Source organism: Eschscholzia californica, unplaced genomic scaffold (genome assembly GCF_041429995.1).
Source record: "Eschscholzia californica isolate CP2 unplaced genomic scaffold, dmEscCali1.0.p SCAF_2, whole genome shotgun sequence".
NCBI lineage: Eukaryota > Viridiplantae > Streptophyta > Magnoliopsida > Ranunculales > Papaveraceae > Eschscholzia > Eschscholzia californica.
In genome coordinates, this window is record NW_028238309.1 from 6,400,751 (window position 1) to 6,425,514 (window position 24,764).

General features: G+C 35.7%; 3 protein-coding genes, 1 non-coding gene and 2 pseudogenes across 8 annotated transcripts; 3 read left to right on the plus strand and 3 right to left on the minus strand.

Moving 5' to 3' along the window:
• Nucleotides 1-364: 364 nt before the first annotated feature.
• On the minus strand, nucleotides 365-2,709 carry LOC147555687 (uncharacterized). The gene is made up of 4 exons (XM_086664526.1): nucleotides 2,590-2,709; nucleotides 2,054-2,270; nucleotides 673-734; nucleotides 365-383 (listed from the first exon to the last, which is right to left on the minus strand). The coding sequence occupies exons 2-3, from the start codon at nucleotides 2,255-2,257 to the stop codon at nucleotides 678-680; spliced, it is 261 nt and encodes an 86-aa protein (XP_086520652.1). The 5' UTR covers nucleotides 2,258-2,270; nucleotides 2,590-2,709; the 3' UTR covers nucleotides 365-383; nucleotides 673-677.
• A 6,939-nt stretch (nucleotides 2,710-9,648) lies between these two features.
• Nucleotides 9,649-15,192, plus strand: LOC147555688 (ADP-ribosylation factor GTPase-activating protein AGD5-like). 3 transcript variants are annotated; one of them, XM_086663362.1, is made up of 11 exons: nucleotides 9,649-10,693; nucleotides 11,344-11,402; nucleotides 11,524-11,614; nucleotides 12,020-12,074; nucleotides 12,174-12,264; nucleotides 12,432-12,678; nucleotides 13,292-13,499; nucleotides 13,675-13,847; nucleotides 14,095-14,355; nucleotides 14,447-14,505; nucleotides 14,848-15,192. In XM_086663362.1, the coding sequence occupies exons 1-11, from the start codon at nucleotides 10,643-10,645 to the stop codon at nucleotides 14,990-14,992; spliced, it is 1,440 nt and encodes a 479-aa protein (XP_086519488.1). In that variant the 5' UTR covers nucleotides 9,649-10,642; the 3' UTR covers nucleotides 14,993-15,192. The 3 variants fall into 3 exon arrangements, with proteins under 3 accessions (XP_086519488.1, XP_086519489.1, XP_086519490.1); XM_086663363.1 differs by having other exon boundaries at nucleotides 10,434-10,693; nucleotides 12,432-12,666; XM_086663364.1 differs by having other exon boundaries at nucleotides 10,489-11,128; nucleotides 11,234-11,402.
• A 180-nt stretch (nucleotides 15,193-15,372) lies between these two features.
• CCDA (cytochrome c biogenesis protein family) lies at nucleotides 15,373-20,772 on the minus strand. Its single transcript, XM_086663365.1, has 13 exons — nucleotides 20,521-20,772; nucleotides 20,306-20,423; nucleotides 19,288-19,419; nucleotides 19,017-19,059; nucleotides 18,127-18,261; nucleotides 17,804-17,889; nucleotides 17,652-17,683; nucleotides 17,277-17,438; nucleotides 16,952-17,024; nucleotides 16,696-16,796; nucleotides 16,489-16,581; nucleotides 16,173-16,219; nucleotides 15,373-15,654 (listed from the first exon to the last, which is right to left on the minus strand). Exons 2-13 carry the CDS (start codon nucleotides 20,394-20,396, stop codon nucleotides 15,579-15,581), a joined length of 1,071 nt encoding a protein of 356 aa, XP_086519491.1. The 5' UTR covers nucleotides 20,397-20,423; nucleotides 20,521-20,772; the 3' UTR covers nucleotides 15,373-15,578.
• TRNAQ-CUG (transfer RNA glutamine (anticodon CUG)) lies at nucleotides 16,034-16,105 on the plus strand. The gene has a single exon. It is a non-coding gene; the product is annotated as a tRNA-Gln (tRNA).
• Nucleotides 20,773-22,004: 1,232 nt separating the features above from the next.
• LOC147555691 (vacuolar protein sorting-associated protein 28 homolog 1 pseudogene) lies at nucleotides 22,005-22,873 on the plus strand (annotated as a pseudogene). The gene has a single exon (XR_015235027.1). The product of XR_015235027.1 is annotated as a vacuolar protein sorting-associated protein 28 homolog 1 pseudogene (transcript).
• Nucleotides 22,874-23,121: 248 nt separating this feature from the next.
• On the minus strand, nucleotides 23,122-24,548 carry LOC147555692 (syntaxin-124 pseudogene; annotated as a pseudogene). The gene has a single exon (XR_015235026.1). The product of XR_015235026.1 is annotated as a syntaxin-124 pseudogene (transcript).
• Between the last annotated feature and the right edge of the window lie 216 nt (nucleotides 24,549-24,764).

Genomic DNA, 24,764 nt, shown 5'->3' on the forward strand with positions numbered 1-24,764 from the left:
AATACATGCATCTGATACAAATACTTATTTTCAGATCTTAAGATAAGAAATATCGTGACTCTTCGCCAGGATCTGAAATCTTTCGACGATTTTGACCAAAAAGTTCAACATAACTTTAGCATGAAATAAAACTAAGAACAAAACGGAAAAAAAAAAAAGAAAGAAATATAAACAAGATAGAACCAGTTTTAACATTTCTCACGTCAGAGTTACAGTTGAAAACCTATATGTACTGAGTTTCTTCACAAGCACAACTATCAGGCTATTATATATAAGAAAAATGAGCTATAATAGAGCATCAAAGTAGCAGAGTACACATTTCTTGGAGTATAAGAATGCGCTAGCAGCCCAAATGGTGGTCTCAGTTATGTTTTTTCTCATATCTGCAATAAAATGCAATTAAAAAAATTAGAGAAGTAAAAGATCAATCTCCCCCTAAAAAGGGCTTATTTGCTTTAGAATAAATAATAAAACCACTAATCTAATTCTTGCCCTCACGTTAGTACCAAAAAAAAGTGTTTTGATTAAGCCTCAACTCGTATGTGGGGCGCTATATTCTTTGAGCAGATTAGTGAACCATTAAAGCAATTGACTGCAACTTTGTGAAAGCAATGAAGTACATTTTAGATCAATAAAATGACATTTGAATATGTGTCTGGACAAGCTAGATACCTTCGTCAAATAGAAAGCCCTGCAAAAAGAAGCTCCAGCTCTTCATCTTGAGATGTCGTTCTCTGCTAAAGATGCCAAGGGAATGACAAAAATACTCGATTAGAAAATTCCACAAAAACTTGTATGATTAATACCAGTTGAAAAAAAGTAACTTCTTGGAATCTGTAGGACTGAAACTAACCCTGATATGGGTGTATGCCAAAGGTCGAAACGGGATCTCAACCTTACGCACCATATGCTGTTGTCTTAGACTCTCACTTTTTGGGTCTTAATATTTATTTTTGAATACAACATTGTCATATTAACACAGAAGAAATTAACTAGAGTCGTGTTTTGTGATCTTAGCATGATTTTCCATTTTTCTGCAAGTACACCCAAGATTTGTATAAAAATCTAAGTTACTAAGTAGAAATACCCACTATATTGTCCGACAAGAGTATCTGAGTGCCTGACACGACAAAAATTCTAAAGAACATTAATATTAGGGATTTAGGGTTTAAGTTAGTTTTGTATATAAGGAAGTTAGCAAGAAATAAATGATGTGGAATTATAGAAATGAATGCGTTGATATCAAATGATCAGTTACACCAGTAAGGGATTCAGAGCAGAAGTAGATAAGAACTCGAGAAAATATTGTTCGGTGGTATTGCGCTCTCTCACCCCAAAAGCTAGCTCAAGAGGTAAGGCTTTTCCCACACTTATAAACTCACCCCCTGCCCCTTCACAATCTGTGGGACTATCCCAACAAATATTAGTAGTATATATTTACCTCTGAATTATGATAAGCTCGCTGAACTGTGAAACTTCAAACTCGAGTTAAGAAACTCGCATTCTAGATTTTACGCATCTCAAATACTTACAATACTACTACACATCTTAGAAATCTCAAATCTTTCATAATAGATAAATTTCATTTTGATAGTGTCTTTTCTAGACTTTGCACATCTTTACACACAAAGAAGATGTTGAGTCGCATGAGGTTCAAACATGTGCAAAATAAAAGACCTATATCAATACAACACCAAGCACATACTATGAACATATAGTAAAACTGAAGTAGAAGCTCCAAAATAGAAGGCTTTGTTCGCAATTTAGCAGTTGATATCGGATTTCGGATACACATCTTCTAGGGGAGATACACGACTTATGTGGATAGATCGTATTAACTACAAGTGTTCACAAGCCACACTGCCGAACCCTAATCTCGAAGCTTTTATGCAAAGACATAAAAACTCAAGCCACTGCAGACCCATGGATGGTTTCTCATTAGCTAACTATAGAAGCATGATTTTATCACAATAAACAGGAAACTTTTCATAAAGTGGCAAAATGAAGCTACTTAGACAGAAAGAAGGGATTCCTCAGTATGATAGTAGCTGACCTTAATCGATATAAGTTCGAGTATTTTGTTAAGAACTCTCATTCGATGCAATCCATAGCTGCTATTTGCTGGGAGTTGATTCACTCTCTTAATTTCAGCTTGAACTGCTTCCTTCTTCTTCTCTTCAAACCCCATTTTATCAACATTACTCTCTTTGTCAACATCCATGTCATTGAAGCCCTTAGTTTCATTTTGAGAATCCATCGCCAAAATAAACCTACAAAAAAAATTGTTCAAAACCCTAGTTCCAGATCAACATGCAAGAGATCATATAACATATATAGTATCAAAAATTGAAATTGGTAAAATTTCTACATTTTATGGATACATATTTGTAGGTTTTGCTTGAATTAGGGTTCCAAAAGGTTAAAGAGAAAATCCATGGGTGGTTGAAACTAGAACTTTCAGAAAACCAAATCATGAAGAAAATTGAAAATTATTGTAGGGTTTCAGTTCAAGGGTTATATGAATACGGAAATAAATTACAGAAAATTAAAGGAAGAAGAGAATTCAGAGAGATGAATGAAAGAACTTACAGTTTAAACCGAAACCCTAGGAACTGGAACTCAGATATTATGCTTTTTGAAGTTTCCAGAAAAGGTTTTTGTTCTTCGAGTTATTAAAGAACTTCTTCCAGGAACTCTCCTACTCCCACGCTGAAAAATTATGTGAGCGGTGCTAAAGGCACCTAGTAGACTTTCTGCTAGCACCCAGCTCATTTGCTACGTTTTTTGTAGGCACCCAGCACCCAGCACCCAGCACCCAGCACCATTTCTTTTTTCATTCTCTCTCCTCCCACAATCACAATTGTGGGCCGACCACCACTTCTTTCTCCCTAACGTCGACGGAAAGCCCGTGAGGTCTCACCCAGTGTGGTGGACTGGTGGTGGTAGTGGACTGTCAGTGGTGATGGTAGTGGACGGTCAGTGGTGATGGTAGGAGTAAGAAGAATTTCTTTTAAGAAATTGTGTGCAATTGCAATTTGTCAGTAACACTTATCTGGCGTAAAGAGGAGATTCGAAATTAACATAACTCTTGGTACTTGTTGAGTGCTCAGGCTAATAAAATTAACCCCGAGCCAAACCAAAATCTGCCTGCTAATAATAGCCGGTTTCTCGATTACAGATAGCAGCGGTCAAATTATTTTTGTGCCACATCTTTCGAGCTCAAATGACATGGGCGAAACAGGAGGCACCTACTTAAATGCAACCTGTTTTTTCGGTGAATGCATTTCTTTTCGACAAAAAAAAAGAGAGAAAAACAAGAGTCACCTACATAATAAGCAGAAAAGGGTATATTTTGGGTGTGGTCATGACCACACCCAATACCAATTGGATTGGGTTTATTTTGGGAATGAACATTGAACTCACTATTTAACAGAGTAAGCAACCTAACCTAATCCGGCTGACCATATAATCTTGGACAAAATGCTAGGGATCGAACAAGAAAAACCAAACACTAAATAGAAATTTTATGTGGCTTGTTGTGATTCTTGTTTCCAATGATTTCAATCTAGTAAATTGTGCATCACGACAAACCATATAGGATTTTTGTTCATAAACTATTTTTTTTTTTTTGTTTTCTATCTTTATACATAGTTATGACCCTAACTTCACTTCAACCATTTGCTCATTAATTATCACGACTGTCGATAATTTAAATTATTTACAATTTTACGTAATCTTAAAATAACATTTTAGCCGTACTATTGTTATCAATGCGTAACTTTATATCGTCGAGTCGGTGGTATCTTTATCTTAACAAGAATAGTAGAGATTTTTTATTGCGAAATATAGCGACTTCTATGATAGCCAATAAATGAAAATAGAGAAACAAAACAAAGTAATGTTAAAATATAAGATAGTGCATAAATCTTGAAATTGATAGTTGAGGGTGAGCAAGCTTTTAAAAGTCAAAGGGCATTGTCTGCCCCATCACACAAAGTCTATCTCTTAAATTCTAGCTCAAAACATTATTTGGAATTAGATTGGTCCTTTTTGCCCTTTCTAGCCATTTATAATGACAATGTCTATAGGATGGATTCAACTACAATAATGTAATATCATTGGAGATACTTTTCAAAAGGTCTCCTATTTTATGATCAGCTTCTTGTGTGGCTCCCTACTTTATCAAAAAAAACTCTGATGACTCCCTTTTTACGTTACGGTTAAATGTGTTAGGTTTGTGGTCATCCAACTCAAAATCAATTGGCAATGAGTGGAGAGGATCTATACTTTATATTCTTGGTTGCTAGTTACTCATTCTCCCATGTGAGACTATTCTCCCATGTGAGACTATTCTCACACGCCCCCTCACGTGTGGGGTTCTTTGAGCCTAACACGTGTTTTTTTTTACGGGTGACGTGGAGCACATGTGGCTTTTAAGCCTATCACATGTAAGCCTAGCTCTGATACCATGTTAAGTTTGTGGTCATCCAACTCAAAACCACTTGGCAATGAGTGGAGAGGACCTATACTTTATATTCTTGGTTGCTAGTTACCCATTCTCCCATGTGGGACTATTCTCACAAAATATCTGTTAAGTTTTTTTTTCTCTCTCTCTCTCTTCCATCTCATCACCTCTCTCTATCAAGTCATCTCTCTCGCCACCTCATCATCTTCTCCGATAAGGTCGCCGACCGGTCAAAATTTCTGGTGACCGGCCAACGACTTTCATACTAAAAAAAAAATTCTCTCTCTCTCTCCACTATGATTTGGGTTCGCCAAACCAGATCTAGGGTTTCCCCAAACCCTAGAGGCGAGAGAGAAAAAAAAAGTATGAAGGTTGTCGGAAATTTTGACCGACCGACGACCTTATCGGAGAAGATGATGAAGTGGCGAGAGAGATGACTTGGCAGAGAAAGGTGATGAGATGGAAGAGAAAGAAAACAAAAAACTTAACAGACATTTAACGGTAACGAAAAAAATAGTAAATCTAGATATTTTTTTATAAAGTAAGGATCTGCGCGGGAAGCTGATCATAAAGTAGAAGGTCTTTTGAGAAATAACCCTAATTATTGTGGGTTGCAGCAAAAAGATAACATTACTTGATTTAGTAAAAATAGTAAGCTAATGTGGGATCTTTTTTTATCTGCATTATAACCAGCGATTTAGTAAATATGATTTCAAAATGAAAATGTGAAGTACAATTAAAATTCATGATCATTAATTGTTTTGTGACAGGAAAATTAAATGAAAGATCACTATATTGTACATCGTAAAAAAAGATTAGCATATTCGTTTTGGAAATCAAACCTTCATGTTTGATCTCAAATTCATTAAAATAGGTTAATGATTGATCTAATCTTATCTAAAAGAATAATTGATAAACAACTTTTGTTCCTTATAGTTGTTAAGCCAGTTGGTCACTCAGAGTGAGGGACCCTAAATACAACACATGATTCCATATGAAATCAAAATTTCCTCCATTTAAACCTTATCTTGTTTCTTAATGAACTAAATTAGATATAATATTGGGACAATGACATTCAAATGGTATTGTGACAATGGACTTTTTCTAATAAACTTATCACTAAAGATTTCTTCAACTTCTCCAAATATTAATTTATTTATGATTTTCTTGACAAGGTTCCCTTACACTACAAAAAACATAGCCATTTGGGACGGCGGAAAACCGTCCCTAAAACCCCCAAACCGTCCCAAATAAAGTATCAGGGACGGTTTTTATCTGTCCCTGATACTGGCGTCCCAAATAGTACTGGGGACAGATATAGGGACAGATGTGATCCGTCCCCCAATATTAATTAGGGACAGTATTCATTTGTCCCTATAACTAACTATTATTTGGGACAGATATTAGCTGCCCCAAAACATTTAGGCAGAATTTTCAAATAATTTACTTTTGGGACGGTTAATAGTTGTCCTTAAATTTTGGCTTTTGGCAAAGTTTTTTAGAACTGATATTCTTAACAAGAATTGTCCCTGATGCGTTTCTCCTATAATAAATATCCGCGATAATACATTTACTTTTGAAACATAATATTATTTTTCAATTGTTTAATTGCAACAAAACAAGACAAAATCAAAGAAATCTAAGACCCATTGATAATGAGCTCCAAACAATGACAATCAAAGTATTATGTTCATACCAAAAGATAATATATTTCATAGTCGTTTTATATACAAGTTGTACCTATTTGTCAACCAAAATATCCACTAACTAAAGCAATTAACAAATATTAACAAAAAAAATATTGAATATGTATTTAATCATGCTAATCACTTGAATCTCCATGATAAAATTCATCGCAAGCAACAAAACACGATACCCAATCTTCAATAACTTTGATGCAGTAGTTGGCAATGCCTTCAAACCAGTGATAATAATCAGTTCCTGTCAGATAACATATAACTAAGATTAAACATGTTACAAAAAGATAATCTCATACTTTGAACCAGTTGAGATAATAGCTTAATTTTTAAAACACAAGCTAAAAATCTAACATTTCCACCACAAAAGTAAGCAACTAAAATTTAATAAGAACTCCAACACTACCAGGAATAAAAATAGAATTATGAAAAAGCCTACAACTATACACATAAGTTGTTGCAGTGCCGCATCACATTCGTTAAGTAAATAGCACAATAAATTGATTTCCAAATAGCATTATGTGGTACATTTGTTTTTTTTACATATATATATTTAGTAATCTATCTAAAGAAACTTAAGTAAATGTATGAGATTTTAACTTAAGCCACACTATTATTCATTTGAAGGTTGTTGAGGAAAACTTGGGAAGCTAAACCAGAATTTTATAAGTCAAACACCTCCACTTTCTAACTTGTATTCCTCCAAACACTCTAATGACACCTAAAACCAATTTAACACACCTCAATACAATTGAAATACAATATATGCTTTGAAACAATGAAAACATAAGGAAGTCTTAGTTTGAAAATTGAACTTCGTTTCCCTTCCAAGGAACAAGTTCAGATATTTGTTTATGCTAAAGTTTTCGAGACTCAAGCATTGATCAATCCATGCATGAAACAATGTTCCAAGAGGCATGAATATCAAGTGAATCAAGTGAATTATATTTAATATCACAACTTGGGAATTGAAGTTTGAATGCATATAGATGGTTAGAACAAAATTACTTGGTAAAAGTTCTTGGGCCTCGAGCATCGACACTGATTTTGTACTTGGTCAACATAGTTCTTTAGTAGTTGATTCCGAACCTTAGGAACTACTTGTTGCTTGAAGTAATTGATCATCGAGAAAAAAACATTCCAAGATCAAAAAATCAGAGACTTGTATACATAGAGCACTCACGCGATAATAAAGAAGTGTTATAGATGTATCTATAGTAAACATACCCAAACCTGCTCAGAATTCAAATAAGGGACTGCCTTTCCCTTACCATATTGAACCTAAGAACTCAAATAGTTAATGATTTTTCACAAATAAATACAAGAATATTGCAAACCTGAAATAAAATGCATAGTGAACCTTGGTCGCAATTCTTTTCGTGAATTCTTTCCTCGGCTACATCCTCCAAGTAGAGTGCTTAAATTACATTCGCAATCTGTAAGAAGTAAATTCTAATTATCCATCCCATCTATTGCTCTTGAACAAGTTCAAAATTTTAACTCTGAAATTTCTAGTTACTCGCACAAAAATATTGTAAATAAGAATAGATAATCATGAACTATTCGAGAAGGATCAAAAGAAATCACAATGAAGGAAACCATAAACAAAAATTCTATAACATATTTCATTTACAGCGGGACTATTTAATAGAAGAACAATTTATAGAAGATTTGTGTGTGTCAGTGCCTATCACAAACATTGTGGAACAAAAAACATTTCATATTACTAACATACAAATATAAGTGCCAGTAACATTAGTCTTTCAAGGTAAAGAAGCAATATACCTTAGAGGAAGCTTAAAATAGAAGAGCAATTCCTAGCTCATTTCTCTTTTTTAGTATTGTTTTCATCATTAGTTAGTTAAAACCCAATAAGGGATTTCTTTCAGGACCATAGCCCCTCCTATTTAATTTATGTTCAACTATCATAGTATATAAGTACTTATGGGAGAACCACACAACTTCAACACTAGCCAACAATGCAGATAAGAATGGAGACTCTTTGAACTCTTTTATTGTGACCTAATACATAAGCATATATTAGACGCACTTGCAGTAACCAAAAAGAACCATGAAATAATCAATACAGAACATTGGCAGCAAGATGTAAATAAACATAATCAATTACAATGAGATAACCTTCTAGCAAGGAAAACCCTAAATATTTTACTCTATCTCATATTAGAAATTAAGTTTATGATTTGAAAACCCTAGACAGTTTTATTTGATTGTTACTCATAATAAATATGGTTAAGAATAGAGAAAAGAAGATGAAGAAGAAATTTAATCATAGTAATACCTAAAGAAGCAGTCGATTTCTCTGGTGTGTTCAAGTCGATTTGCCCTTGTCGATTTCACTAGAATCATTCAATCGAAAATCTAAAAAATGGTTTGTTGTAGTAGTAAACCACGAAGAAAAAGAAGAAGATGGTGAGAAGACGAAGAAAAAGAACTCGGTCATTCAATCAGTCATCTGGAAAATAGTTTGTAACAATGGTAGAATAAGAAGAAGAAGAAGATGATGAGAAGAAAAAAAAAATCTAACCTGTTGTATGAAGATTGAGAATCATCACCGTGGAGAAGAAGTCGGTTGTTATGGGACTTGTGAGAAGGAAAAAGGAGGAGAAATGAAAATTAGGGCCAAATTTAGGTAAAATTGTGCGCCAAAATTGAGCGCCTTTTTTTCGTTCCCGCTGCTCAAAATATTTTGATAAAATAAATTTATTTGTCCCTATTACAATTTTGTTAGGGACAAATAATATAAAATTGTCCCTATTTTGACTTTATTGGGGACAGACATGAAAACGTGTGTCCCTATTAGGCATTTTTTTTGTAGTGTTATTAATCATTTTTTTTACAGGTTCTTGTTATTTAATCACTTTTTGATTATACAAATGAAATCGTAATCTTATTTATAAAGATAGGATTATAAAATAAGAGGCCAACCCAAATCATGTTGGGTTTTTTCAACAATAAAAATCATGTTGGTTTTGTCTTCTTCATGCCCCTTGTATCACAGAAAACTATTTTTTTTTAGATTGTATCACACAGAACTTGAAAATAACAAATAAACGACATTTGAAAATAGTAACAAATTAACTGTAAATTATATTAATGTCATGTCAAAACATATTTTATCTATAAACAAGTACAAAGTAGATAGTTGCATTTGGAGTCTCGTTCAAACTGTAGTGCATCCACTATGAAAATTCGAAGATCATGAGATCAAAACTTGGTAGAGGCAGGAATCCATCTTCTATTGTAATTTAAAATTACATGAAGTTATGAATACACCGTTTCTCCATCTTCGTAAAATTCAGGAGGTAAAACGCAAGATTCATATGGTGAAATTCAGTTACACTAATCGTAGATTCAACTCTCCGGCGGATAAGCTTGCTAAATGGGCCAGAAAGAAGAATAAATCGAAAACTTGGAGCAGAATTCCTTATTTTATGGTTTCTTTCTATTGTAATGACACTTTATTAGCTTAATAATATTTGTATCTCTTAACAAAAAAAAAAAAAAAAAAATATGTCTACTATGCTCATGTCATTTTGATTGTTTCAAAAAGGAAACCAAGGAAAGTTTCGAGTTGTATTTTTCAGTTTTTTTTAATTTGTTGTAACTTTGTTTCTCGTCAGTAAGTTTTCGAAGTATAAATAACACGATGTGTATAGTTGTCGTCAACAAAAAAATTAGTATAGTGGTTAATCTAGGGGTGGGCAACGGTCGGTTGCCGACCATTTAATGTCAAGCAGAAGCTAAACCAATCAATAGCGGTTCGGCTAAATCATCGGTCGAAGCTGAACCGATCAAATCGTCAACCGACTTCTTTCGACCTGATTCGGACTAAGTACTGTTCGACTTGAGTTTGATTGGTCGGTCCAACCGAACTCACATAATCAAATAAAACATGAGGAAAAACAGTGAACTTAAGTAAGATGAATGAAAGTTAAAATTCCACGTCACTCTTTAAACTATTATCGATATGTATAGTACGGTCAGTTCAGTTTTCCAATATCCAAGTTGAAGCCAAACTAAATAATGATCGGTTGATTGTTTTTATAGAAATATTCGGCTCGGCCTAAAAACCATTTGGTTTAGTTCGGTCTAGTCGGTTTGGGCGACTGCTCACCCGTACGTTAATCCATGAGAAATGGTGTGACTGTTATTTGGGGCGGGGATGTAACATCGTGTCACTGTCATTATAACATGTAGTAATAACGCCGTTTTTCTGAAACAAATGTCGTATCGTATACGTTTTATCGAATGAGAGATGAAAGATGGGTCTGATAAAATAAAATGTTCTTCTGTTATTTATGTTTCACGTTCTTCTTCGACTGTTTCTCTTTCATCGGAATCTAACGTCTAGAGAGAGAGAAAGAAAGTGAAAGAGAGGGTCGTCTTCGTTCTTCACCTTTCTCTCTCTATCTCTCTAATCTGTTCTTAAAATTTATTCAGTTTTTGTGTTAATTTCACCATGAATGAGAAGGCTAAAGTCTCCAAAGAGCTCAATGCCAGGCACAAAAAGGTTGATTTTCTCTCTCCTTAATTTGTTCGCAATTCATTTTCACTGTGTAAAACTTTAGGTTTTTGGATTGGAGATTTTATGTGTTTGGGTTTTGATTGATTCATGTTGAACTTTGTGATTTCAAAATTTTTGTGAAGGAACAAAAGCTTGAAAATTTCAGATATTTTATTATGATTTGGGGGGTTTTGATGGTTAAATTTGATATTTTTTAGGGTTTTTGTTTCATAGAGTTATAAAAACTGTTACTTTTTCGTTGTTGAAATTGAAATTTGTAGTTTTTGTTTGACAGTCTGAACCATCAAATTGTGGGTCATTTTGATACTTCCATTTTTGTACACTAATGTTGATTATACATCTAAATTGTTAGAAAATTATGAAGGCATCAATTTTAGTAATTGAATTTGAGGCAAAAGTGATCATTATTGACCAAAATAAGTGCTTAGGGTATCACCAAATGGATAACTGTCTTTTCTCTTAAAATCTTTGTTGATTTTTTTGTTACAAAAGTTGCTTTATTTGGCAAAAAAATGAGGTTTAAAGGACTGTGTTTGAACTAAAACTAAGTTTCATCGTTTATTTGGTTAAAAAAAATTCAAAGGGAGGTATTTCCTTTATTAAGCTTTGTCTCCACTAAAAATGTTCATGTACAGATATTGGAGGGGCTTCTTAAATTGCCAGAGAATAGGGAATGCGCTGACTGTAAAAGCAAGTAAGTACCCGGAGGACTTGTTTACTGTCATAGTATAGCAAAGTGGAACTTGACCTAGAACCACCTTAGCTTGTTCTTGGTGTCCATCTGGCTAATGTTAATGTGATTTGCTTCATTACAGAGGACCAAGATGGGCTAGTGTGAATTTGGGAATCTTCATATGCATGCAGTGTTCTGGAATCCATAGAAGCCTCGGTGTACACATCTCGAAGGTGAGATTTTCTTCATGACTTACATACTTGGCAAAGTTTTGATTGCATGCTTTGTATCGGACCAAGCATGAAAATTGCATCAAGATAGGTTTAAATTGATTTTTTTGGCCATAAAAGTCATGCATGAGTTTATTTCTCTTTGATTCTTGAAACCTAAGTTAGATGAATAAATATATTCTATATTACCCTCAGAAAAGAGGTTCACTCATTTATAGAAAATTGTGCTTGTTTAGACAGAGCAGCTCTTTCTTCGTCTTGTCTTATCAATATTTGGTCTGTCTGTTCACTTCCTTTTCATACATTTCGTCTTCCATATGCTGTTCTCAAGATGAATAGAGATTTGGCTGTTCCCTAGTACTAGTGGTTTTTACAGCCTTCCTAATTTGTATGTGAACCATGATGCAGGTGAGATCGGCAACGCTAGACACATGGCTTCCAGAGCAGGTTGCATTTATCCAATGTAAGAATTACATATGTTCTCAGGCCTTTCTTACTGTGTATTCCTGAGTTGATATTAGTGGCAACTACCTACTTAATGCCATTTGTGGTTGTTCTGCAGCTATGGGGAATGAGAAGTCAAACAGCTATTGGGAAGCAGACCTACCTCCTAATTACGACAGAGTTGGCATTGAGAACTTCATTCGTGCAAAGTATGTTCCTGTAGATGTTTATCACCAAATACTTGCAGTGTGCCCTACAAACTCGTTTTATATTTTTTACTCAACTTTGAGAGGGTACCTGCTTTATTGCGAATGAAGAAGGTAATTTGTGTGTATACAGTGTATTACTAAAGAATGATAGTTCTATTAACTGTTAGGTATGAAGAGAAAAGATGGATTCCCAGGGATGGAAAATCAAAGGCACCTTCAAATATGTTGGAAGAGAAAGCTTCTAGTTATAGACAGAGACCCGCGAACGGAGGTAACCATGTCCACACCAGTAATGCAGACATTTCTGAGGAGCGAAGGAACGCCACCCCTGTTACGAGGAACAGGGTTCCTGCTACTAGAGTCAATTTTCCTGCTACAAGAATCAGTAGTCCTCCTCCTAAAGTAGCAGTCCAGGTAATTTTTGTGTTTTCTTTGTTGTACCAATTTTTTTGTTTAATCTTTTATGAGCAGAATCCCACTTAGATCTTATTCATTTTGTTATATGTGACATGAGAAACTTTTTGAGATGCCCGTGCAGAGATTAATATCTAGAAACTGCTGTCTGAATTGGGATGAAGTTGGTGTTACAGACATAGTTTTCGATCCTTAGTATGGTGTTTTATTCTCGTGTCTTGTATTAACTTACGTGGTCAACTGGTCATTACTCAAGCTGAATGTCTAATCATTTTTGTAACAGAAGGTTAAATTATTTAGGGCTTCACGAAATGATCATTTTTTTATTATGATTAACAATCTTAGATGTTTAAGGCACTCCGTCAGTCCGTCTCCATTACAAAGACGAAGAGAGTCATGTTAATGTTTAGAGAGTCCATTATTGTCTATATGTGGATTTATATAAAATGAGCCGTGGTGAATAAATTCAATACCAAAGGTTTGATGTGTCCTCTTAGTTACTTAATAAAGAAATTCAAGAGTCTGAACACACATGTAGTATTTTCAAGTTACCTGGTTTAATGTTCTGATAGTTTTTGCAACTCTTTTATAACTTACATGACCTGATACATAGGTACCTGCTGAACCTAAACCATCACCAGTCGAGCAGAAACCAGAACCGACACAGTCAAGAACATCGGCAATTGCTGCTACATCAGTTACATCGCCTCCAAAGGTTGATTTTGCTACTGATCTTTTCAACATGCTATCAATGGATGGACCTAGTGAAAATGGCTCAGACGCATCTTCTGCTGATGACAACTCATGGGCTGGATTTCAGGGTACGTGATTCACTATCCAAAAGTGGCTTTTGGATTCATATTGTTATCCTTTTGTTCTTATTTGTTTTTTTCCTTCCAATCTATGTCTCGCCAGATACGTGAAAGTGCATCGTAATTTTTAATTATGTCCAGCCACTTTCAACCAGTGATGACTTTAAATCTTGAAAACTTGCAGCTGCGGAATCAACTACTTCATCAGAGAAAACTGGTTCCGCCAACTCAGTTGATAGCAAAACCCAGACTGCAACGGGGATTGAGGATTTATTTAAGGATTCCCCATCAATCATGCCATCTCCACAAAAACCCCAGAAAGATGTAAAAGGAGACATTATGAGCCTATTTGAAAAGGTAATTACTGTGTACTAGTCCATCTCTGAGAGCTGCTTATTAGCGATTGATATATTCTATAGGATAGTTGAATTATTCGACATTATCTTCCTCCATTTTTCTGTAATACATGAACGTGGGTGGCCTATAAGAACATGACTTGCTGTATCACATACAATAAAATTCAGCACTTCATGTGAAAAATTCGATTGATCAGTTTATTATTAACAATTATGAAACTGTTGTATTCTCTTACCCCTTGATGCAGGGCAATACGGTATCACCATTCGCCATCCATCAACAGCAACTAGCAATGCTGGCACACCAACAGTCTCTTTTGATGGCTGCGGCAGTTAAGTCGGGAGGTGGAATCCCAGTAGTTCCTGGCAATAACTTGCAACCTGGTTCTAATGGTGCTCATGCTGTTGGAGGTGGCATGAACCCCCAGGTCTGGCCAAATCTCAGCTATCAAGTTCCCAGAATGGGAATGCCAGTTGGTGGGCAGAATGATCTTCAGAAAGTAATGCAGGTAACTGTTTAAGAAAAATATTCGGGAAACTAGCTGTGACCTTGGATCAATGAGATGATTTCTTATTTGTAAATTTGCGCTATTTTGCCAGATGGGGAATATTAGACCAGTAGAAGCATCTGGGAACATGATTAATTTTTCTACACCCAGGTACTCGTTTTTCTTTTGATTTTAGAATATAGGAGTAATTCGTTAAGAAAACTGCAACTTCTTAGTGTACTCGTACCATTATTAACGTCCCCACCGATTAGTTCAAACGTTTGAATCTTCACTACAACTGAATCTTCACTACAACACTACCACATCAAAGCACATGCAAAAAGATCGGCAGCTAAAGTTTTAAACATGGAGTATCTGCTTATAGGCCTGGTCATATTATTCTCTGTTCACTATACAGTATAAGCGTTATTATAGCATCCATGTTTTCTAAGTATTATGTACCCTAGCCTCCTAACCTTATTAACGAACGTGTGCACCTTTTCGTTATTGCAGTATGTATACTATGGGGACAGTTGCTCCTACCAATGGCACATCCACCACTGGCATGACTAGACCTCACCCCTCGGCAACTCCATCCAGGTCAGGGAAAGATTTTGATTTCTCATCACTAACACAAGGGATGTTCTCAAAACCCTAGAAGGTTCAGAGAGTTGTCCGGAGACAGTATATTGGTGTTGTATTCTCATACAAGAAAAGTACATTTTTTTAAAGGAAATATAAATCAAACTTGATGAGAGGGTGGTTTCTAGAGCTAGCTTTCATTTCCTTATTTCTTTTTTTCAAAATACTTTGGTGTTTCAATTGTATGAGTAATAAAAGATTAGGTCAACCTAGCTACATCGATTGTGTTCACAGAGATTTATCTTTCCATTTGAGAGAACAGGCGAGAACGTAAACAAATAGCGGCTTACAACATTGTGAGGGAAAGATTTTTTGTGAGAATGATCTGTCCGGAAGGTGTTTGATACCAAATAACCCTACCATTCCGAATGAGAATGATCTATATCAAAACAAACATTTGTAGATCTAAGGATCGGTATAGCACTTGATACACGAAAATGAGTTTCGAAATTGTATACTGTATACATATATACAATGGTATCCAAGAAGATCCCTTCCATGGATTTCTAATGCCATAACTTGGTAAACTAGTATGGAAAAATAAAGTGTTGGGGGAAATATGGAAACAGTGATCACTCATTGAGCATGTCTATTGGAGATCACTACATGACCATTGTTGTGACAGGAAAAAGTCTATCCAGAAAAGTATAAAGGCCTCCTCCCAAGAGAAGTGCTCCACTGCAAAAACCAAATCGAAAATCAAAAATGTAAATAAAATATTTCATAGCCCTTACCCGAAATCAAGTTGATCTAAATGTATGTGGATCTTTAAAAGTGAAAAAGATCGGGTACAAATGGATCAAATTGGCAGTTATTGTGAGTTAACAAATTTACGACCAGACCAGCTGAACTATATCAGGGTTAACCCAGATTCCAATCAGTTAGACTTGATTCTGGTTTAGCCACCCTAGCGGCCTAGTCTCTTCTGGCATGGTATTTAGCCATTGATTAGGTGAATCGGCATCCTGATTATTGTTAGTACTAATCAATAGGACTATGGAGTTGTAGCTGGTTCAAATACACTTAATAAGTAATTGGGTCCTGGAAATTCACAAATGGTCCCATGGTCTAGTGGTCAGGACATTGGACTCTGAATCCAGTAACCCGAGTTCAAGTCTCGGTGGGACCTATCTTTTCTTTTCTTTTTTCTGCCAAAATTCTCATAAAAAGAATACGTCGAAGTCCATAAAATATACCTAGTTGGATTAATCCATGCCGAAAATTTTCGAAATGATAACAAACTCTGCACACAAAAACAATATACAAATGAAATGTTAATTTTGAGTTATAGTTGTCTTGATCTAAAACTAAAAAAAATCCTTTTTTTTTAGTTCAACAAAAAAAAAAGAAAAAAGATTCTAGTTCAACAAAAAAAAAAAAAAAAAAAACTAAAAATTATTCTTTGAAAAACTTGACCATGTTTGCCGAGAACATAAGATAATCAACAGACTTATGATAGGATATCAGATATCTTCGTATTTATACTTTTATATCGGCTAAAGGGATCAATACCTGTAATGCTCCTGCAAAAGATGCAGCAAGAAGAAGTGGAGCAACATAGCCGGTCGTGTATGTTAAAAGCAAGCTACCTCCTATTACTGGATCCTGGTGCCCACAACAAATATCGGATGCCAATTTAAGACCACTAAACAATCAAAATGATTGAAAAATCACTTGATCATGGCTCGGGTTATTTGTAGCAAGCAAGAACTACGGTACCTTGGATGTGGCGACATATGCAAGTAGAGTGGCCAACACGGGTGTACTACAAGGGGAGGCGGCCAATGCGAATGTTAGGCCAGCTAGATATGCTTGTACACCTGAAAAAGAGATTTTTTTAAAGTTCAGAGTGACACCAGAAAAAGAGATTTGTAAAGTTCAGAGTGTTTTGGGTTGTCTAGACTCGGCCGGGTAGAGTCAGCTTCAGAGAATCGCGTGAAGCAAGTAGTGGAAAAGTAGGGCGTAAGGTGTTTACTTGAAGGGAAATTAGCAGCTGCTGCCCGAGGGTCGAAGTTGTTGAAAAATGAGGGGAGTCTTAATTCGATTATCTGCAACAATGACGACCCATATCAGTACGTAAAGTGTATCAAGTTTGTCAATATCTAAATTTTCAAATGGGTCCATTTAACAGAGCTAGATGCAAAAGAAATGCAAAAAGAAGCCAATGAAAATGGACATCTAATTTGGGCTTCAACAGAGAAAGACTTCGCGGCGTCTCAGTGGTAAAATTGAAGATGGAACTTGAAGAGCTACAAACTATCCTTAACAAAACTTTCACTGCAAGTACTATGATTAGTTACCTCCAAAAGATTCAAGCCCATAAGAATAGCCAAGCCAGAAGCAGCCACGGGTAGCCCCTGTCCTACCTGTCCATAAGCCTTACCAGCGACCGAGGCAGCTACGCCTAGGATTGCTAAGGTTGTTGCTAATCCTAAAGAGAAGGCCACTGAATCCCCAACAACCTAACCACAAAGGTAGCACATCGAATTTTGTATAAAAAGAAGAAAGAAACCAATAAATGAAATCGTGTTCTTGCATAGAAACATAAGAACTTAAAGTGGTCATTCTTCATTTTAGGCATCCGATCGTGTGAATTTAAACTTGAGTTTTACACGAAATCATCTAATCATGTGAAACAAAAACTTGATGAGAACCCATTTTGTAAGAAACATTACCTGACCTCGGCTTTTATTAGATCCAAAAGCTCCTGGTTGACAAAAGAGCGTTAAATCAGCACCGAACATTAGAAAAAGACTATCTGACTATCAACTGAAAAATTGAAAGACAAAAATGAAAACTGCAACAGGTTCAAGTTTAATAAACTTACCAATATATCCAAGAGTAAGTGGTAAAACACTCAAAGTACAAGGAGATAGGCTTGTTACAAGCCCTGCACCGAAAATTACTGCTAAACTGAGGAAGAAGAAAGCAATATCAGCGTGAATGTGATTATAGTGAATAAAACTCGAAAGTTAACACAGGGATGTAGGACAGGATGTGGTGGGATAGTCCTGACTTGAGGTTTGGGTCTAAAGAACGTGTCTTTCCCACATGCAAAACGCTCAGTGGATTAGTAGAGGTGCTTGCAGGATGGCCAGGATCACCATTTACTTGAAAATCTCAAAAGTTCAAAATAGTTCAGAAGCAAACCTAGTAAAACTGAGAGCTGACAACTGATCTTGAACTGCTTCATTAGCTGTTTGTCCGGCTGAAAATAAAAGGCCTCCAAACCAATCTCCAACGCCTATGTCAGCCAAGGTGGGGATAGATTGTGCTCCTTCCTGACTAGAAGGAACGTTAACCCAAGCCTCGGATTATATATATGTATAATGTAAATACCAAGAACTAGTAAATAAAGTACTACCTAAAAACGGAATTGGGCATCAGTAGCAAATTGAATTGCACTACACTGATATTTAGACAAGCAGAGTAATACACACCTCACAAAATCACACATATACACGGTAATGGAACTGTTGCAACAAAATTTACAACAAAACTAACTCCTGCATCCCGAATCATAACATATTACATATGAGAGCTAAAGAAACTTCTTATTATGTTCAAAATGCTTAGCTTTAACATTTAGCTTAAAAAGTTTTGAAAAGGAGAAAAGATTTCCTTGCTACGCCGAACACAACCATAGTGCCAAGTTTTTCCCATTAGGAATATTCTTGCACGCCCTCACACGTGGCAGCCGTTGAGCCTAACACACATCTTTATGTTGAGTGACGTGGAACACTTGTGAACGGTGGGCCTATCACGTGTGAGCCTAACTTTGACACCATGTTAAGTTTGCGGTCATGTAACTCAAAATCAATTAGCGATGAGTGGACATGACCTATGTATTATATTTTTGGTTACTAGGGTACTCTTTTCCCATGAAGGACTACTCTCACACAGAGACAACATCGCTAGGTTTGAGCCCAATACCACTAACAATCAGTACAGTATATATCTGCTGGTAAATATGCAATTCTCAAAATCAGTAGGAGAAACTATTACTATTATCATTAACTCCAATACAATTAAGATCTCACCAAACTATTGCCTTTGCTGTATCAGCTGCTACCAGATTTGCACCTGAAATATGTAGAATCCAAATCCAAAGCTTATTATGGTATCATATTCCTAACAACAAAGAAATAAACGATAACTAAGACTAGTTAACTAAGTCATCCATTTGTTTGTCATTACAAATGTGGTATTCAAGATAACAACACCAATGAGTATCTTCTACTAACAGCAGTTGTAGGACTCATAAATAAGAGATTATATATGTCTATAGCAAAACAAAATAACATCAATTACCCGCGATTGCACTAACAAGCGCATTGAAATGAAAGTTGCCATTTCTGCTGAGTTCCAATGTCGTATCTCGGCCAGTTTCGTCATCGATGGAGGATCTCACAAGCATCTTACTAGGTGCTTTAAATTTCCCACCTTCAGGAATCGCGTAAAAACAAAGATAGGTAAAATGGTAAATAAGTGTGATAAGTATTGAACAACAAAGGAACTCTAAACATTGAAATAGATAAAATTTCCATGCCTACTTGTTGAAAGTGCCTTGAATATGGGTCGACATATAACCCCAAAAAACCAAGTGGGAAACGCTTAAGCCCCCTAGCCGAAATTTTTGGCCCGACCCATTCACGTTACGGCCTAGTCTTAAAAAGGGTGATCATCAATGTAAGTAGAGTTTCCTGCTTTCTTCAGTTTGGGAGAGAATTCGTGGAGGCGGAGTGCTAGGTTTTAGTGGGCCAACATACTAAAATCCTTGAGAAATCTGTGATATTGTTCTTCATACATAGCGAAAACCATCATGTTATTGTTCATTGTGGAGTAGGTTTTCCAACCGAACCAAAGTCTATTATATTCTGTGGGATTGTTCACTTTCATTATTGCTTTTTTTGGTTCTCTAGATCTTCACCGTAACACTACTTAAACAACTAAATTCAACCCTATCCACAAATATGTAATAACCCTTTCCATTTTGACCTCTTTAAACAATACCTAACATGAGTTTATGAAACTTACCCAAAATTAAAAAACTAAACTACAATTTCATCCACAGTATGATGCTCAGTCTGTTACTATCACTACCATTTAGAATAGTTCAATGGATGAGAAGTAACCAACTTCTTCTTGTGTCAACTTTACTTGAATTACACCAAAAGGAAAATTTCAATCAAATAGATGGCTCATTTCAAAATTTCATTTTTAACTGAAAGGAGATTGAAAAGAGAAAACCCTTTTTTGTATAGAACTGATTTGATACATATTACTACTTAGAAATGATTTCTAGAGAGAGAGAGAGGGAGGGACTTACTGGAACTATGAATCTGGGTAGGTCTGAAAGTCGAAATCTTGGAGGAATTGAGATTGAATCCACCAATCTGATGACCAAATACCAAACTCATCTTTGACAGAATTTCTATCAGACAAACCTATAAATTAAGAGAGAGAAAGTGAAACAAAACTAGAGAAATTAACAAAAATACGAACAAATTAATTAACAAACAAAATTGAAAAATGGGTTCATACTTTTATTCAATGGAACTTTCTGATCTTCAGGTTTAGACTCTGCAAAAATTGTTAGTTCCACAAGGAGATTTTTCCTCTTTCTTTTGGTTGATTCTTATAAGCCACATCTATACCGTTAACTTAAATTTATAAAACCGTTCTAGCACGAATCTAAATCCCGACTAATTGGTAGGTGAACTGCTTCCACCAAGATTCGATCCCACGACCTTATGGACTTAAGAGGGTTGTCCAACCGCTGCACCAAAGAGTGGTGGACAGATCTTTCATTTGATACTAATTTATTCATCCCATGTGTCAAGTTCCAATTGAGATTCTCCCTCTTAGGTGGTGAAAATAGAGACCCTCAATTTTTTTTGTCTCCAATGCAAAACTCTAAACTCAATTTTTCCTGAACGGTAATCAGAAGCAATTAAATCTCTGGCTTGTGAGGCTAATGATAGAAAACAAGAAAAATTATGAAGACTCTCAGACAGTGTGGTTTGTCGTGATCCGTTGTTTAGTGGACCAGAATCATCGAAAAAATGTATCACAAACAATCCACATAAAATATGTGTCTAGAATCTGCATGGTGTTTCTTGTTCCCTATCATTTATAACATGAGATTCGTAGATTCTGCTACCGTCAAACCAAATCGACGAGGTTTAATTGCTCGAAAAATGTCAACACTTGGTTGCCCGAGTGGTTCAAAGTGTTTACATAAACTCCAAAAAAAAAACCTGGAGGTCCCGGGTTTTGGTCTTCCATGGGAGGTGGAATCCTTGGGTTATTGAATTTAGGGTTACTAGGATATAAATAATGTAGTTGGGGTTTAAACCATAACTGTTGGCCTTTAAGCCTGTTCTTGTTAAACTTGACAGTTATCGTGCTTATCACATCTTTGAGGTATCAACGTCATTGTCATGACTATCGTACATCGTAGTCAATTTAAAAATAAAAAATTTGCCCGAAAAATATTCGGTTTTGGACTTTTGGCCAATCCGGTCGGGTTGGATTGATTCGGGTTGTCTTTATGGATGGAGACTCCGAATACGGGTAGAGTGATACCCGACCCGTTAACACCTTCCTGGAACCAACACGGCCGGACGAAGCCTCATTTCCGTACAACTTCTTCCTCTTCCATTCTCCTTCCCTTTCATAAATTACCTCTCTTCACCTTCTTTTTATTATTCTCTTTAACTTTCTCATCTAGATAAAACCTTTCTAGGGTTTCCTTTTCAATCAAGCTCAATTCTTTAACCCTAATAAAGTCCGAATCATATTGCAAAAGCAGAACTCCTTTTAGGGTTTTCAATTTTATTTTTTTACTTCCATCTCATAGCTTGATTTAGTTAAAGATCCAAGCTTTACGAATCTTCTTATTCTAGGTCTACTTTTGGGGAAATTTGTGTACACTCATTCAATTGGTTCAGATTTGCCTCTCCACCATCAATAATTTCAAGGAGTTCTTTGATTAGGAGAAAGTCTAGAGAGAGAATTGTATTCTAATGGAGGTCAAATTATGGAACGACAAGAGAGAAAGAGAGATGTATGAAAACTTCGCTGATCTCTACGCAATCATTAAAGCAACAGAAAAACTTGAAAAATCTTATGTTCGTGATATAATCACTTCATCTGAATACGAACCTGAATGTTTAAAACTTATAGCACAGTTCAAAACCCTAACTTCTTCTCTTGCCGGCACAATCCCTAGTATCGAACGTTTTACTGAAATTTACAAGATGGATTGTCCTGCTGCCCTAAACCGTTTAGTTTCATCTGGTGTTCCAGCCACTTTTGAACATAGGGCAGCTGCTGCTGCTTCTACTACTTCTTCAGCAGCTACTGTTGCTGAATGTGTTCAGAATTTCATCACAGCCATGGATACTTTGAAGCTGAATATGGTTGCTGTTGATCAAGTTCATCCAATACTTTATGATTTATCTGGATCTCTTAATAAGCTTAATATATTACCACCTGATTTTGAAGGGAAAGTGAAGATGAAAGAATGGATTTCTAGGTTATCTAATATGAGTGCTTCTGATGAACTAAGTGAACAACAATCTAGACAACTTCACTTTGATCTTGAATCATCTTACAATTTGTTCATGGCTGCATTGCCTAATTCTGGGTCTTGATCCATTTGGTGGGTAAGCTTGTTTATTTTACAATCAAGATCTCTTTTTTTTTTTCAAGAATCACACAACTATGGTATAGTAATAAACTTGTATCTGAAAACCTAAAACTACCCATTATTGTGTTCATTCTTCTTGTTCGAAATTATAGTATTGGTTGCATTTTGCTAGAAGTAGTTTGTTAATTCGTCTTGTAAAGGTACCTACTTTTCGGATTTTTAAACCTAATAGTTCATGTTGAATTTGATTTGGGTGATTATTAATCCTTCCATTTTGTTGGCGTTTGCTTCATATTTGATCTCTGTTCAGGAGTTGATGCTAAAGCAAGTATAGAACTATTCGATGTGAATTATCAATATATTTCGCTTGTTATATGAATAGTATGAACAAAACTGATTTGGGTGTTCAAAAGAGGAGTAGAAGAATCTCATCCTGAAAATCATTTGGGTAGTTGAGAAACCTAGACATACATGATCGAAAAACTTAATTATACATGAAAAACTGCACCAAAATTTATTAGACTCGCCGAAAACGACTTCATCTTAGTGAAACTAGAGCAATTAGAACAAAATATTAAGACTCTGAGACATTAGAGCAACATGGGTATCAGATTAATTAGGATAGGCAGCAATAGGATAAAGATTAGAACAATAGAAAGAAGAATAGCATAGCAATAGAACTTCCTCGAGCTCTTTTGATACTCTCGTGCCTCCTGAAGCTGATCGGTTCCTCTTCTCACAAATGAGCTAGCATGAGCAACATGATTCTCAATATTATTCAGCTGTTGTCCCTGAGATTCAACCAGAGCTGCCATGTCTAAGAACACTTGATGAAGCTCAATCAGGTTCTTCTCTATTTCTTTTACAGCATCATGTCGTTCTTGAATTTCTGATATAGTGTCCAAAATTTGACCTCTCCCTTGATCTTGAATCGCTTTTTGTAAGAAATTTTCGCTTTCCCCACTTGATATTAGGTTCTCGACCATATTTTCATCAGGTTTTTCTCCTGTTATAGTATAATACCTTCTTTCAACAGTTTCTTTATATTCAACTGTCATTTTTGCTCTAAAACTCTGAAATTCATCCATCATGTCTTTCAATTTCTTTCCCATCCCACCCACAACCGAAACTCTCGTTCGGTCAGCAGAAGAACCTGGTCCACAACCAGGAAGACTTCGATGTGCTTCATTAGATCGTTCGAGTGCTTCCAGCTTTGCTTTTACGATTTTCACTCGTTTCAAAACCTGACAAACATCAGAGTCCATTCTCGAACGTAATTCCTTGACTGTTTTCGCATTATGAGCTGTTTTGATTTCTTCATTTGCATCTTGTAATTTCTTATACAGTTTCTCCACAACTCTCATATCATCTTTTACATTTTCTACATCTTCGAAAAATCTATCGAGATTTACTGTTTCTTTTCCTGCTTCTATGTCATCGAGCTCGACTTGTTGTCGTAAATCCGTGTACTTCCTGAATGAACTTGAGAATAAATCATTCATTTTAGCTAATTAGGAAGAATGAATGATCTTTCCTTTTTCTCCTTTTCTTTCTTCTTCTCCTCCAGTTGTGTTTTTCTGATTGAGTTGGAGGAGAAAGAAGATGAAAAGGTGATGAAGGCAAAGATATCATCAAGAAAAGTACATTGTAGTAGAAAATGGAAAATCTCATAATGTTGTCTTTATGTAGAACTAAATATAGAGGCTTGTGTTAATTAAAAACATTAGCACCAATCAAACTGCTAAACAAACCTAAGAATGGCCTCCAAAACAGGAGAAATGAAAAAGAGATGAAGACCTCCTGTTTTTTTGGCAAATCTCTATATTGGTTTGGTTGACTTACTCATTTTTTCTAACCTCTAAAACTGGTGCTTTGGTTGAATTTGTCAATCCATTTTCCCATCCTTTCACCCCAACCCAATTTTAGGTTGGACAATTATACAATGTGAAAATTAATGTAAGCAAATAAGACTCAAACACATCCTTAATATACATGCACACACACACTTGTGTCTTCCCCATTTTTGCCAAAGGCTTCACCTATCGGTGTCAAACTAAAAACTCTAAGACTCTCTCTCATTGCCCTCGACGTGGGTATCAAACTAAAAACTCTCAAACTGCTCTCATAGAAAGGG